Raw genomic sequence first — 14,027 nt, forward strand, 5'->3', positions numbered from 1 at the left:
TCTCATTGTTATACAAGGTTTTTAAGCCATTTAATGCATTAAATTAGAGTCACCTCCACTAAGGATTGATACCAAGACCTCAAGTGTTGAAATGAGCTGAAAAGACCTTCCACCACAAGGAAAAGTGTTAATGTGTTGTAGTAGCTCTTACAGTTGGCACGGAACGACTCTACTCGACTAACTCAACTTGTCCGACTCGTTTGGACCTGACTCGATCCGAACCGAATGGGTGAGTTGGTCTGAATTGAGTAGGCTTCGCCCTATCCGAACTTAAACCGAGTCGAACTCAACTCGAAACTCGATCCAATTAGACTCAACTCGATGACTCAGATTCGAGTATATATATATATATATATATATATATATAAACCCTATTTTTTAAGTATCTCTAACCCTATATGCCGCACCCAACCCGACCCCAAACTCTCTCTTCCTCCTTCATCCTCCTCCTCCTCTTCCAAGCCCGGCAACCACCCACCACCATCACCACCCTCTTTCCCTCTCTCTCATCTTTACTCCCTCCCAACCTCCTCTTCGAAGCCTAACAGCCACCCACCACCATCACCACCCTCCTCTCTCTCTCTCTCTCTCTCTCTCTCTCTCTCTCTCTCTCTCTCTCTCTCTCTCTCCAAATCGGTGCCAACTCGAACTGACTCAGTACTATTTACCGGGTTGGACTCGGTCTGGATTAGTCAAGGCTATACCCGGATTCGGATCGGTTTAGGCATACTAGACTTGGTACCGAGTCGAGTCGAGTTTGCGTTAGGCCTATTTCAAAACCGGATCGAGTCGGGTCAACCCTAACTCGATCCGACTCGACTCAATGCCCAATTCTAGTAGCTCTAATACCCAATAACCTAGTGAAAGTGTGGATAAAAGAGAAGAAATCATCATTTTCTTTTCAAGGGTTGCCCTTAAATCCACGGGGAAAGAAAAGTTCTTAAACAAAAAATATGATTAGTATTATTCAGTGACCTTACTGATCATAACGTATTTGGTATGTTTATATAAGCCAAAAAGCAAACAGAATCCTAATTTAACTTCAAACCCCTTTCTGAAATAGTGAAAATTAGTAAAAAGACGTCGTATGCAATTAAAATTGTGCAAGTTGGAAGTTATTGTACGTTTTGGCTATTTTTTTCTCATTGGGACCATCCATTCCAATTTATGCGATCCTGGCCCTCCATTAACCGTACGCGGTTGATTCTCTTTGCAAATAACTAGTACAAAGTTTGGGGGATTACGGTGTATGCAAGTGTGCAGCAAGAGAAGGTGACACGTCTCGCATGCCCAAGACCTATATATATATATATATCCCATTAATCTGGGCCCTACCCAACCTAACATGATTAAATAAGTGGGGCCAGGTTGCCATCATGTCAGGATGAGGCCTGCCCAATTAGCTACTGGGCCTCCAAATCATGATGAGGCCCATCTCATGGGCCCTTTGCCTGCACAAGTCCAACCTAAGGTGGGCCTCATCGGGTCTGGACGCAACCCGGCCTCGCCCACTTTCACCCAAACAATCACATGGGAGCCTGCAGCACTGATTTCTATTGCCTTGTTTATATTTTGCAATTTGGTAGGTTGAAGGGGGTTACTTAGAAGGCAACAAAGGTCTAAGCAATTGGGATGTTTTCTCTCACATACCAGGTTGGTTTTTTTTTTTTTTTTTTTTTGGCCCTTCCTTTCTCTCTTAATTAAGTTTTTTAAGTATAGTAAAACACAATTTTAAAATTAAAATTTCATTGAAATTTCGTGTTCTATATTCAGGAAAAGTTACGGATGGAAGCAATGGAGATGTTGCTGATGACCATTACCATCGTTATATGGTATATATTTTTTTTTTCTTTTTTTCTTTTTTTTAATCAAGAAAATTCTAATGGGTTTGGCAGATTTCTTTGATATTGGAAGATTAGACAGTCGGATGGGAAGCCAATGTTATACGCAATTTACACTCCTTATTTAATTTGTGTATTAGAATCTAACGGAATAGATTAGTACTTAAGAATAAAAAAAGAAAAGAAAAACCCACCATCCTATTCATGATGTGGCCTAGGAAAAAAACAAACGATCTCTTCCGATTCATGACATGGCCCTTGACTTTGAATTGTCAGACCGGGCCCGTTGGTCTGGGCCAACTAACAATCTTGATTTTACTACATGCATGCATATGTTGTCCTTGGTTTGGTCATCCATACCATTTTCCTGATGTGGCCCCCACCAGGGATATGGGATACCTGAAAAATCTCTCATCTTGAAAGATCCTAACCCTTAGATCAGTGGCCTTAGGTTGCTGAGAGAAAATATGAAGATGGTCCACATCCATCAGGAGGAGAAAGGCTAAAAATTGAAGGGTTAGGATCTTAAAATCAAAGAGATTTCAAACACCCTCTTTCTGCGGCGGAGCCGTGAGTTGGATGCGGATTGCCGGTGGGAGCCTTTCCCATCATCCATCCATTTGGCAAGATCGTTTTTAAGTCATGAGCCTAAACATGAGACAGATTCGAAACTCAAGTGGACAGGGGGGAAAATGATACCCACCGTTGAAACCTTCCTAGGGACCACGATGATGTTTATTTGTCATCCAACCTGTTCATGAGGTTACACAGACGTGGATGAAGAGAATATATATATATATATATATATATATATATATATATATATCTATATATATATATATATATATATATATATATATATATATATATCAGATTGATCCAAAACTTCTGTGGCCCCCAAGAAGTTCTTGACGGTATACATTAAATCTACACTTCTTTCTGTGGTGTGGTCCACTTGAACTTTGGATAACTGACTCATTTTTGGGAAACACCCTAAAATCATCTTGTAAAATGGATGGACGGTGTGGATATTACACATACATCATGGTGGGACACACAGAGCTTGGTGACGTGGTGACATTAAAACCACCGAGGTCTGGCACACCACGCAATCCGTTTGCCGACCAATGTTACAACGTTCAGATGGGCTGAAAGCCCATTTCAGCCCCATACAGCTATCAGCCATAAAAAATAAAATAATAAAATATAATAAAAACAATAAGAAAAAGTATTTAAAATAAAAATAAAAAAGACAAAATAAAAAAGACAAAATGGGCTAACACATATACAAGTTGTTGACCATGAACAGGAAGACATTGAGCTGATGCATTCCCTTGGAGTGAATTCCTACCGATTTTCCATATCCTGGGCGAGGATCCTCCCAAGTGAGTTTTACTTACATCTTTGGAAATTTACTGTTAGGTAAATGTGTGTGCCACATCTAACCCATCCAGAAGGTTGACCCCACCAAGAAGATCACACAGTACTAAAATCACGTGAATCCACTCATCGAGCGCGCCACATTATAGTTTGGACCAAATGAACGGTTCTCTATTGTATCCTTTGGTGTGGCCCATATGACTAGTGGATTAACCTAATTTTCTGCATACATGTTCTTTATGGTGGGTCCAACCTTTAGAACGTGTTGGTGTTTTACCTCAGACATTTAGGTGTGTGTGAGACCTCATATTTTAATAGAGACTTAATCTTCATTTTAATATCTGTTAATCAACAACAGAAGGAAGGTTTGGAGAGATTAATGGGGCAGGAATTGAATTTTACAACAACATCATTGATGCTCTCTTGCTCAAAGGTAACACAACATACTTTTGTTCTGAACACTACAACATCCACCAAACATGCATATTTGCTAATCCTACCTGCCTGTACAACCCATCTACATGCTGGCAGCCTACCATACGTGTGCAATGTCTGATTTGTCAATCAGGTGGGCCATGCAGTATAGGTTCCCTGGCCCAGATTTCAGGCTGGTCAACTCATCAGAAGGACTAGAGTGCATATAAGGACTTTGGCTCATCTGATGAGTGGACTAGCCAGAATTCTGGGCCCAAGTATACATGTTCATCGTCCGTGCCGTACAATAGGGATTAGCAAACACTCTCAATTTCTCTTATATCCAAACACACACGTGTGTGTAATGATTTTAATTAATTATTTTCATCTTTGATATGTGAATAGGGATCCAACCTTTCGTTTCATTAAACCATTATGATCTTCCTCAAGAACTCGAAGACCGATATGGTTCATGGTTAAGTTCTCAAATGCAGTAAGTTTTCTTCCTTTTGCTGCCCCACACTATCATCCGTTGCATGGTTATGGGACAGGTTAGGTACGGGTTGGGTTGCGCTGGGTCGGGTCGGGTCAGGTCAGTTTCAGCATAAGCCTGACCCATTTGCCAAATGGGCTATGTACAGACCCATGGCTCATTATCATGTAATCCAGCCTGACCCATTAAAAATTCATCAGGCCTGATTCTTCCCATTTAATACTAATGGATCTGGTTCGACTTACCTCACCCAGTCTGGCTTGATTCAGGACCGAATGAGTGGGTCCAAGGCGCAGAGTTTTTTTTACCATGGCATTTACTTAATTGAGCCACATTTTCTAGTCAAGGGTCAACCAGCTACTCATTTAGTTTGGGCTGAACCTGGTTCAAAAATGGATCAAGCTAGTTAACCCATGGGTTCACTCGACCCATGGTGGCATAGTATTAAGGTACACCATTTCTGCAGCATGGTGCGGTCTGAGGGTGCACAGTGGTTTACTATTAAATGATGTGGTCTCTTGATTTTGTTTTCACTAACTATTTTTGCAGAGAAGATTTTGGATATTTGGCGGAAGTATGCTTTAAGTCTTTTGGGGATAGAGTAAAGTACTGGACCACCTTCAATGAGCCAAATGTCATGGCGAAATCTGGTTACCTTACTGGGGGTTGCCCTCCCAACCGTTGTTCCCAACCGTATGGCAATTGCGCGGCAGGCAACTCTACAATAGAGCCATACATTGTAGCCCATAATGTCATATTGGCCCATGCCACTGCGTTCGATATATACAGGAGAAAATATCAGGTAACCAATAGTTGTTTTGTATTTTTTTTAAATTATTTTTTTTATTTTAATTATTTTGTTTTTCATGGTTATTAAAGAGAAGTAAGAAATCATGGTTAAAGGTTTTTTTTTTTTTTTTTATGAGACATTGACTTAAACTTGCTCGGGTCAGCTCGACTCAACCATATCTCACCTGGACTCGGTCAAAATTCATGAAAACTTGTATTTGACTCAACTCAGCCCAACTTCACATTATTTATACAATGTTTATATTTTTTAAATACTAAATATTACTGAGAGAACTCACTAAAAATCAGATGAGCTTTCAGGAAACTTCCGTCCAAGATCTTGAGTCGACCCAGATCGATTGGGTTTTGAGTCAAATTGGGTGACTTCTCCATGAACCCTCTCCTTAGTTTACCGGATGCATATGGTTTGCAGGTGATTTCCCTAACCCAACACCATGATCCATAGCTCATGTGGTAGACAGAGTGAAAGATACTTCGGCTGTGGTATCAATTCCCTACTAGGGTGGCTAACAGTGAAGTGTAAACTGACAGTGGAGTGTACTAACAAACTAATAATAATAATAATAATAATAATTATATATATATATATATATCCCTAACCCACTTTTCTCAGCACAGAGGTAAAGAACCAGGACCATCCGATGCTTCTAGCCATTCTTAAACCTTTTTTCATGGCCATACATTTTCTAGGTCATGGATTGGATGGCTAGTTGTTATCCTCGTCTGACCAAAGTGGTGCTTTAGAAGAACGAGCCGTCCAAGGTGGGATCCACTGATTTGGACATCTTACTTTACTATATGAATAATAAGAGCCGTCCATTTTCACATCCTATTGATTGGATGGTTAGGATGATTCAATTTGTGTGATTTTTGTGAGGTGCCCTAGTAAGAGTTAGTAAGACCCGATAAACATTCTCGATCAATGACACGGGCATCCCTCGTGTCCAGATCCAAATGGGTGGAGGGGAAGGATCCTCTGCACTGGGTGCACTGGAGCATTTTCCGTTGGTTGCAGACATAACATGAGGCGGTTTGGCTAGTGAACTGTGGGACCCATCATGATGTATGTGATTTATCCACACCGTCCATCTATTTTTTCAGATTATTTTAAAGCTTGATCCCCAAAATGAGGCAGACCTAAGTCTAAGGTGGACAACACCACAGGAAAACAGTAGCAATTGAATGTCCATCACTAAAAACCTCCAAGAGTCCACTGTAATGTTTATTTGACATCCAAAAAAGGAAAAAAAAAAAAAAACATGCACCAACTTGATCTTCAATGGTGGCCGTTCAATCAACATTGTTTCCTACAATGTGGTCAACTTGAGATTTAGATCTACCTCATTTTTGGACTCATTTCATAAAGCTATCTGGAAAAATGGATGGACTGTGTTTGAAACACACACATCATGGTGGGGCTTACGGAGCACAGTCTAGTAGCCACTTGCTATTGGCAGCGTCACTAGCCCATCGGCATCCGACGCAACGAGGAGAGTAGTTTTTTGTCTAAAAAACAGAGCATTCATGTAAAATAAGGAATAATAATGATTTAAAAAATAACCTCACCTTATATTGTTTTATAATTATCACGTCTATTTTGTGGATTTAAGGCTACACAAGGAGGTTCTATCGGGATCGTGATAAGTGCTGGTTGGTATGAACCACTTAGAGATATTCCAGAAGATCGTTCGGCAGTTCAGCGGGCCCTAGCTTTCGACCTTGCCTGGTAAGCAAAATCTACAGCTTCAAAGAAAAAAAAAAATGTGAATTTTTAAGTCTTAATATTATTATTATTATTATTATTATTATAAAAAATTATAGGGGGGTTTTTAATATATGGGTCCCAAACCTTTTAAGTGGCACTTGGAATGACCTATTGTGAACATGAACCATACATTCATCTATACAACTAGGAGCAAGTAATGGTGTGAAAATCAAGGGTGAAAATGGGCTGTCTAGATTGAACCCAGAAACAAAATAGATTAAATAATCATCATGAAACATTTAGTAGAACAATCTCACTTTATATTTCTTATAATTTGAAAGTAACAGTTTGATTTAATAATTCTAACCATGTAATTTATGGCCTGGCTCCATTCACAGGGTTAGGATAATCCTAGTTTCTGTGCATGTTGAGTATACCAAAAGTTGGTGGACACCAATCTCCCATGAGCATTTCAAAACGGGATTTAGATCTTATAGCACAATGGGATTGCTGACCACTGGCAGCGGATGATCTGGCATTGTTGCTCTTGTGAATGGCTGATAATTCTCATTTTGTTTGGTTGCAGTAAATTTCATGAAATATTATAAAATTTTACACTAAATTAGACTGATTAATCATGAAATATTATAATATTTGGTGCAACCAAACACACGCTTTAATATTTTATGAAGTTTGTAATATTTTCTTTTTGTGCTTGCAATTTCTTTCAATAGCTTGATATTTTTATTAAAAGTTATATTCTTGCAAACATTTCTAATTCATCTGAAACCATTAATGCACACAAATTGCAGGTTTCTGGATCCTATAATTTATGGAGATTACCCTTCTGAAATGCGCCAGATATTGGGATCAAGACTACCGACATTTTCACCGAATGATCAAAGAAAATTACAACATAAATTGGATTTTATTGGAATTAACCATTATTCAGCTATCTATGTACAAGACTGCATGTTTTCCACATGCAACTCGGATGCACCTAGAGAAGACACAAACATATTAGTCACCGGAGAAAAGGATGGTCAACTGATTGGAATGCCGGTGAGGAAAAAAAAAAAAAAAATACACACACAGATATATATATATATATATATATATATATATATATATATATATATATATATATATATATATATATATATATGAAATGGTACTATGAGGTTGATCTGTGTGGGCCCCACCGTGATGTGTGTCGAACATCAACCTCATCAGTCAGATGCACCATTCTACGGTGGGCCACGGGCTTAAAAGTCAAGTCAATCCATGACTTGGGTGGGCCACACCACATACAATAGTTAAGAGGGGTTACACTCCCATTAAAAAATTCATAATCATTTATTGGGCTCACCGAGATGTGGTTCACAAATCTTGACCATCCATTTTGTGTGTCCCACTTGGATGAGCAGTCCGACCAAGTTCCTGTCACATCCAAAACTCAAGTGGGCCCAACCAAGTACTTTTATATGTTTTGAGCATGTCTTTACATGGTTTTAGATGGTATGGCCCACCTCAGCTCCATAAAGGGTTGATTTTTGGCATATCCCATAACCTAAAGAGGACCCATCAAATGCACGATGGTGTTGATGTTTGACACACATTACGGTGGGGCCCATGCAACTCGACCTCTTGGGTAGTTCCCATGGGGTTGACCTTGTAGTGCCATTTCCCACACACACACTTGTGTAGAGAGAGAGAGAGAGAGAGAGAGAGAGAGAGAGAGTATTCATTTCATTAAAGTGACAATTTTGCCCATGTGATAACAAGGACAAGGCTAAGTCATAAGGGCAAAAGGTAGTCATTTTGGTGAAGGCCAACTTTAAGCTTCTATCACCGTTGATTTGAAAGTAAGAAAAAAGGACTATCTAATTCTTTTAATTATTTTGCGTAGACTGCAATGCCAAATTATTACGTGGTACCATGGGGCTTGGAAAAGATTGTAATGTACTTCAAGGAAAGATACAACAATACGCCTATGTACATCACAGAAAATGGTAAGTGATTCTTTTTTTCTTTTTTGCCTTTTATATTGTTTTTGGTTTTTTGGTTTTTTTTTTTTTTTTATTCCATAATATGATTCCCCAATTATTAACTATATTTTCCAAAATGTTCAGTGACTCATATCTCGCACATGGCACAGATTTCTACAATCTAGAGACCACTATAATTGTGGGGTAGTTTTGGAGGGAGGATGCTGTAAAAACACAATGATTGAGCAATCCTAGTCATTCAATTGGTGGCTATCAAATGAATGGTCAGAGAAGAACAGTGAGTGGACCAAAATTCGACCATGAAAATCAGATGGTTCTTATCATTTGCTCAGTATCATCTTTGGGTTACACTCAATTCAATATCTGCTGGATGGATTGATTGTTCTAATTTCTATACAAATGCCCCGTGGGGTGGTCGAAGAGACACTACCATTTTTAAAATGGTGGTGATTACGGGTGGCAATGGGTTGGGCCTTAAGAACTTTTATACCTTAGTAGAGTGCAATGGATGATATATTGATGGTGAACCATATATTGATGCACTTTTTCAATCATATGGTAAATAATTGGGTGGAGCATACACTTTCTTAATGATTGATCTTACTAGACAGCGGTGTGCCACAAAAAAACTACGATTCTTTAATAAAACATGATGATTTATAAACACACACCCACTAATTAGACATAAGTTATTAACATATCATCGACATATACACCTTATCTTTGACTTATAAGGATGGCCCTAGCTTCGCCCATCCCTAGCCTGCCAAGGCTCAGGGCACCAGTGCTAAGTTAGGGCCAACCTCTGCCTAGCCCTAGCCCTAGCCCTAGCCATAGCCATAGCCAAGCCCATTGCCACTGAAAGGTGAAATGTAATATGAGTCTAGCCTTACTTCCTAGTAATAAAAAACCTCTTTGGCTCCTTAAAAAGAAATAGCAAAGAGGACCTTTAACTATTTTTTATTATGTTATTGCACCCTTTCACCCTCTCTCTCTACCTAATCTTTTTACGATGAATTTTTTTGTATCTATCATTAAAAAAAAAAAATGATAGTAATGAGGAGTTTTATAAATTATTTGATGATTTTTTAGAAGAGTTTTCATGTAAATTTTTTTTTAAATGATGAATATTATAGGGTATCTATTAATTATTTCATCAAATTTTCTTTTCTTAAGAGGGAGCTTTCTTGAATTTACTTATATTAGAAAATGATACGAGTAGTAGAGGGTGTTTATTTATCATGAATGGTATTATCATTGCAGGGTATGCACAAGATGATAAAAATGGTGTTTCCAAGAAAGAGTTGCTCAATGACATGGAGAGAGTAGAATACATGCGCAGCTATGTGACTTCCCTAGCCATATCCATGAGGTATTTTTTAAAAAAAAATAGATAGGAACAATATCATATGTTTTTACATGCATGCTTTGAATTTATTAGGAATATACCACCACATTCCTCTCACCACATCTAGTTATGTATGTGCTTACATACATCTACATGTTTCATGTATGCATGTATGGGTATGTGCATTTCTAGATACACCAATCAATGGATTGCCTATTTGAAGAATTTTGGTTTAAAGGTACATTGCAATGCTACTTCTCAAAAATAGTTTGTCTTCCAACCCTGCAATAGAGCTTTTGTGTATTGTCCCTCGATTTAGTTGAACCCAGACCCATATAAACCTTGTATTTGATTTAACTACCTAATTAATGTTAATTGTAGGTTTGATCTAACTAAACCATCGTCTTTTAAACTTACTCATGAAACACGAGAAACTCAATTCATTTAAATGGGCTAGTGTTTAGGTATATATAGGCTTTAGGTGACTTTTGGTTTAAAGTTAAATAGATTAATAATTATCACACACGCACGCACGCACACACGCATGCACACACACACACACACACACACACACACACACATATGGAATTAATATAATGGATACATCCGTACATCTATTAGTAAATACATGATATGTCATTCTAAATATACACCTAATTGTATAGAGAATACATGTATGCATAGTTAATTGGAATACAAAATATATGTGTCATGAACTATACATTTTAAACACATAATGCTATTATCATGCTTACAGGAAAGGAGCTGATGTGAGAGGTTACTTCGTATGGTCTCTAATGGACAATTTTGAATGGATGAATGGGTATACAAAACGGTTTGGACTTTATCATGTGGACTATGATACGTTGGAGAGAACTCCTAAACTATCCGCCGAATGGTACAGACAATTTCTCAGCAACCCAAAGATGCTAAAACAGATGGGTGGTGGTGATTCAAGATCATGGCGTTTATCATCATAGTCTCTACGCAAATGTTTGTGACGTATAAATGATATTTTATTTATGTTGTGTAACATAATGGTTAGGTAGTGTTTCAATTAATTAGTGCATGATAATCCATTGTATTATGTTGTATTCAATGGATAAATGTACGCTCTATATTTAATTCATCCCCATGTAGGCGTGTCACATGACATGCCTAAAAGATGTAATAGAATCACTTTGATCATATAATTGTTTTCTAAGTAGTGATATACATCCCTCATTTTGCATGAGTGTTGAGGAATGTTAAATACAATTGGCACACATATTCGTGATCCGAGTTGCTTATCATGTGGGCGAGATGCCTATATATCTTGGAAATCACACCCAGATAGACTCACATCTGCATAATGTATGTTGAGTGTGGACATTGGGAGATGTCTTATATATATGCATTCTATTTATTTGGTACACCTGTAGCCCACCTGAGGATCAGTTTAGGTCCACCACAAATAGGTTAAATTAACACATATAAGAAAAGTGCCAAAAATTATAGTTGATTGACCGCATTATATATGGGCCCCTCTGCAACGTTGAGTATTTTTTTTTTTTTTTTTTTTTTTTTGAGTTAGCTTGTTAGTACACACCTATGTCAGCAGACACACTCCATGTTAGCCACTCTGCAATGTTGTGTTAGGTGAAAATAATCAACAAATTTTGAAAAACAACTACAATAAGTAGTTTGGTCTGATACCCCTGATTTTCCAAAACCTTCTCAAGCATGTCGTAGCAATCGTGCATTGGCGACCGCACCCTTTGTGCGAGTGCCTAATTTGTTTCCCGTGCGTACGCTTCATATGTGGTCGTACCTCGATCCTTTCTATAGACCCTTCCAAGGGGGTGTGTGTATGCCCTGTTGTCCCGGAGATCCTCGAACATGTGTCCATGCCTTTGCACATGTGTGTCCTAACCTCATGCATATGTGCTCGTACCCCCGTAAATGAGAGAATGACCCCTTGTACGTGTAGGATCAAACCCTGCACCTGCTCGTGTGTGAAACTGCACGAAGAATCATGAACATTCATTTGCATGAAGAGAAACCCAAATGAAAGGAGGTTTAGGCCTCCTCTCAACCCTAGTGGGCTTGGACCCAAACCCAACCCAAGGGCCCAAGGGCCATTGCAACATCCCCCACCCATTCTCTCTCTTACTTCACTACACTCTCACCCTTACAACATCCTCCGATCACTCTCCCTCTCCTTCCACTCACTCTCTATGCTCTCCTTATGACACATCACTCATATGCATCCTACGTGGATGACACCTTACTACCCCATGCATCTTCTTCTCATGGTAACTCACCCCTACGAGGATATAGCAATCCCATGGATCTTAAACCAATCCACTGGCATCACCATCATTACCTTAAAATCCATCCCATCCCTCCTAATCCCGTTCAATCGTGCCTAGGGCGTGTTTGGTTGGACGGATTGGAAGGAATTGGAAGGTAAAATCCCAAGATATGCCGGGCGTGCCAAACAGACACAGTGAACTTGTCCCGGGATATAGCAATCCTAAGGATCTTAAACCAATCCACTGACACCACCATCATTACCTTAAAATCCATCCCATCCCTTCCAATCTCTTCCAATCCGCCCGGCCAAACAGGCCCAAATAGTCCGAGACATGTTCTCATATATTAATTTATAAATGAATGAAATTACAAAAGTGCCCTTAAGTAAATAAAACAAAAAATGTCAAAAATACCTTTTTATAAAAACTATATTCCTAATACATCCCAAGACTAAGTAAGTGGGTCATAGGCCCATAACCACAATCGTTAACAGAAACAAAAACAGGTGCCACCATAACAACCATGGGTAAGGAGATCTGATCCATATGCCTGACTCAAACATAGGTCCGATCCAACATGGCCGACACAAAAAACAAGAAGAAAAGAAAATACATTTTGTCAAAATTCCTGATTCCACACAAAAAACAAGAAGAAAAGAAAATACATTTTGTCAAAATTCCTGATTCCACGGAGCTATATCGTCGAAGGTATATGGCAAGTATGATTGATCAAGGCCAATGAGGCTGATGAATGGTGGTGATGAACGAAGAGCGCATTGGATCTAAATGTGCATGGAGGGTGATGAAATTGATGCACCCAAGGAGCACCAAATAATCAAAATGGGTTGAAACAAGTGGGTGAATTTGTCTCTCCTCTTGTACCAATACCTAAAAATAAATGAAGGTCCAGTGACAAAAGCAATGGTCAAATAACCAATGGACCCCACCACGCTGGAAATACTTATGACCCACACGTGAATTGGGCTCATAGAGATATGGGCTTACAACGTACGATAGGTAAGAGGGCCACATCTTCCAAAGAAGCCCTCATGGATAAGGGCATTAGATGGCCTAGTAACAAATGAGATCGAGGGCACCAGTGCCAACGACGATGGCTAGAGCAGGTTGTCAACGATCGTGATGGCAGCAGGGCCAGAGCTGGCTGGATTTGTATGAATGGATTGAAGATAGTTTTGTCTGTGTGTGAAAGATGATGGGGTTAGTGCGCTAGATGGGTTTGGCTTTGCATAGTGGGTGTGTGCATTTTGGCGAGGGTTTGGATGTGATAAGAAACGTAAAATGAGAAAAATATTCTCATCTACTTTTTTATTTTCTATTGATAGTGTATGTTTATATAACAATCACGATGCTATATTTGTACAACTAAAATAGTACTACATATGGAATGTACTATGAGCTGTACATGGTTGTGCTTGATATGGGGCTTGATTTCTGCAATTATTCCATAAATGTCAATACTCCCCCTCAAGTTGGAGCATGAAGATCTGTAATGCCCAACTTAGATTTGAAGAAGACAAATAATTCGCAACCCAAAGGTTTTATGAAAAGATCAGCTTGTTGTTGGGAAGTGGGTGAATAAGTGGGAGTAAGAAGACCAGCACGAATATGCTCACGCACCAAGTGGCAATCAATCTCTATATGTTTGGCGCGTTCATGGAAAACCGTGTTACATGCAATGTGAATGGCAACTTGATTGTTGCAGTGAAATAGTG

The 14,027-nt window shown here is 39.0% G+C and overlaps 1 protein-coding gene across 3 annotated transcripts in view; it reads left to right on the forward strand.

The window, feature by feature from the left end:
• The window catches only part of LOC131240456 (beta-glucosidase 18-like), a 59,229-nt gene that overhangs the window by 524 nt on the left and 44,678 nt on the right, over positions 1–14,027 (forward strand). The window contains exons 2-12 of one of the 3 annotated variants that reach the window (XM_058238699.1): positions 1,587–1,653; positions 1,774–1,832; positions 3,151–3,226; positions 3,580–3,654; positions 4,041–4,128; positions 4,678–4,930; positions 6,549–6,664; positions 7,456–7,705; positions 8,553–8,655; positions 9,916–10,024; positions 10,758–11,129. In XM_058238699.1, coding sequence (XP_058094682.1) covers positions 1,587–1,653; positions 1,774–1,832; positions 3,151–3,226; positions 3,580–3,654; positions 4,041–4,128; positions 4,678–4,930; positions 6,549–6,664; positions 7,456–7,705; positions 8,553–8,655; positions 9,916–10,024; positions 10,758–10,980 — 1,419 coding nt within the window. In that variant the 3' untranslated portion in view covers positions 10,981–11,129. Of the gene's footprint in view, positions 1–1,586; positions 1,654–1,773; positions 1,833–3,150; positions 3,227–3,579; positions 3,655–4,040; positions 4,129–4,677; positions 4,931–6,548; positions 6,665–7,455; positions 7,706–8,552; positions 8,656–9,915; positions 10,025–10,757; positions 11,130–14,027 lie in introns of those variants that run through there. The other 2 variants (XM_058238701.1, XM_058238700.1) reach the window with 2 other exon arrangements.

This window comes from Magnolia sinica, chromosome 3, assembly GCF_029962835.1.
Source record: "Magnolia sinica isolate HGM2019 chromosome 3, MsV1, whole genome shotgun sequence".
NCBI classification, from domain to species: domain Eukaryota; kingdom Viridiplantae; phylum Streptophyta; class Magnoliopsida; order Magnoliales; family Magnoliaceae; genus Magnolia; species Magnolia sinica.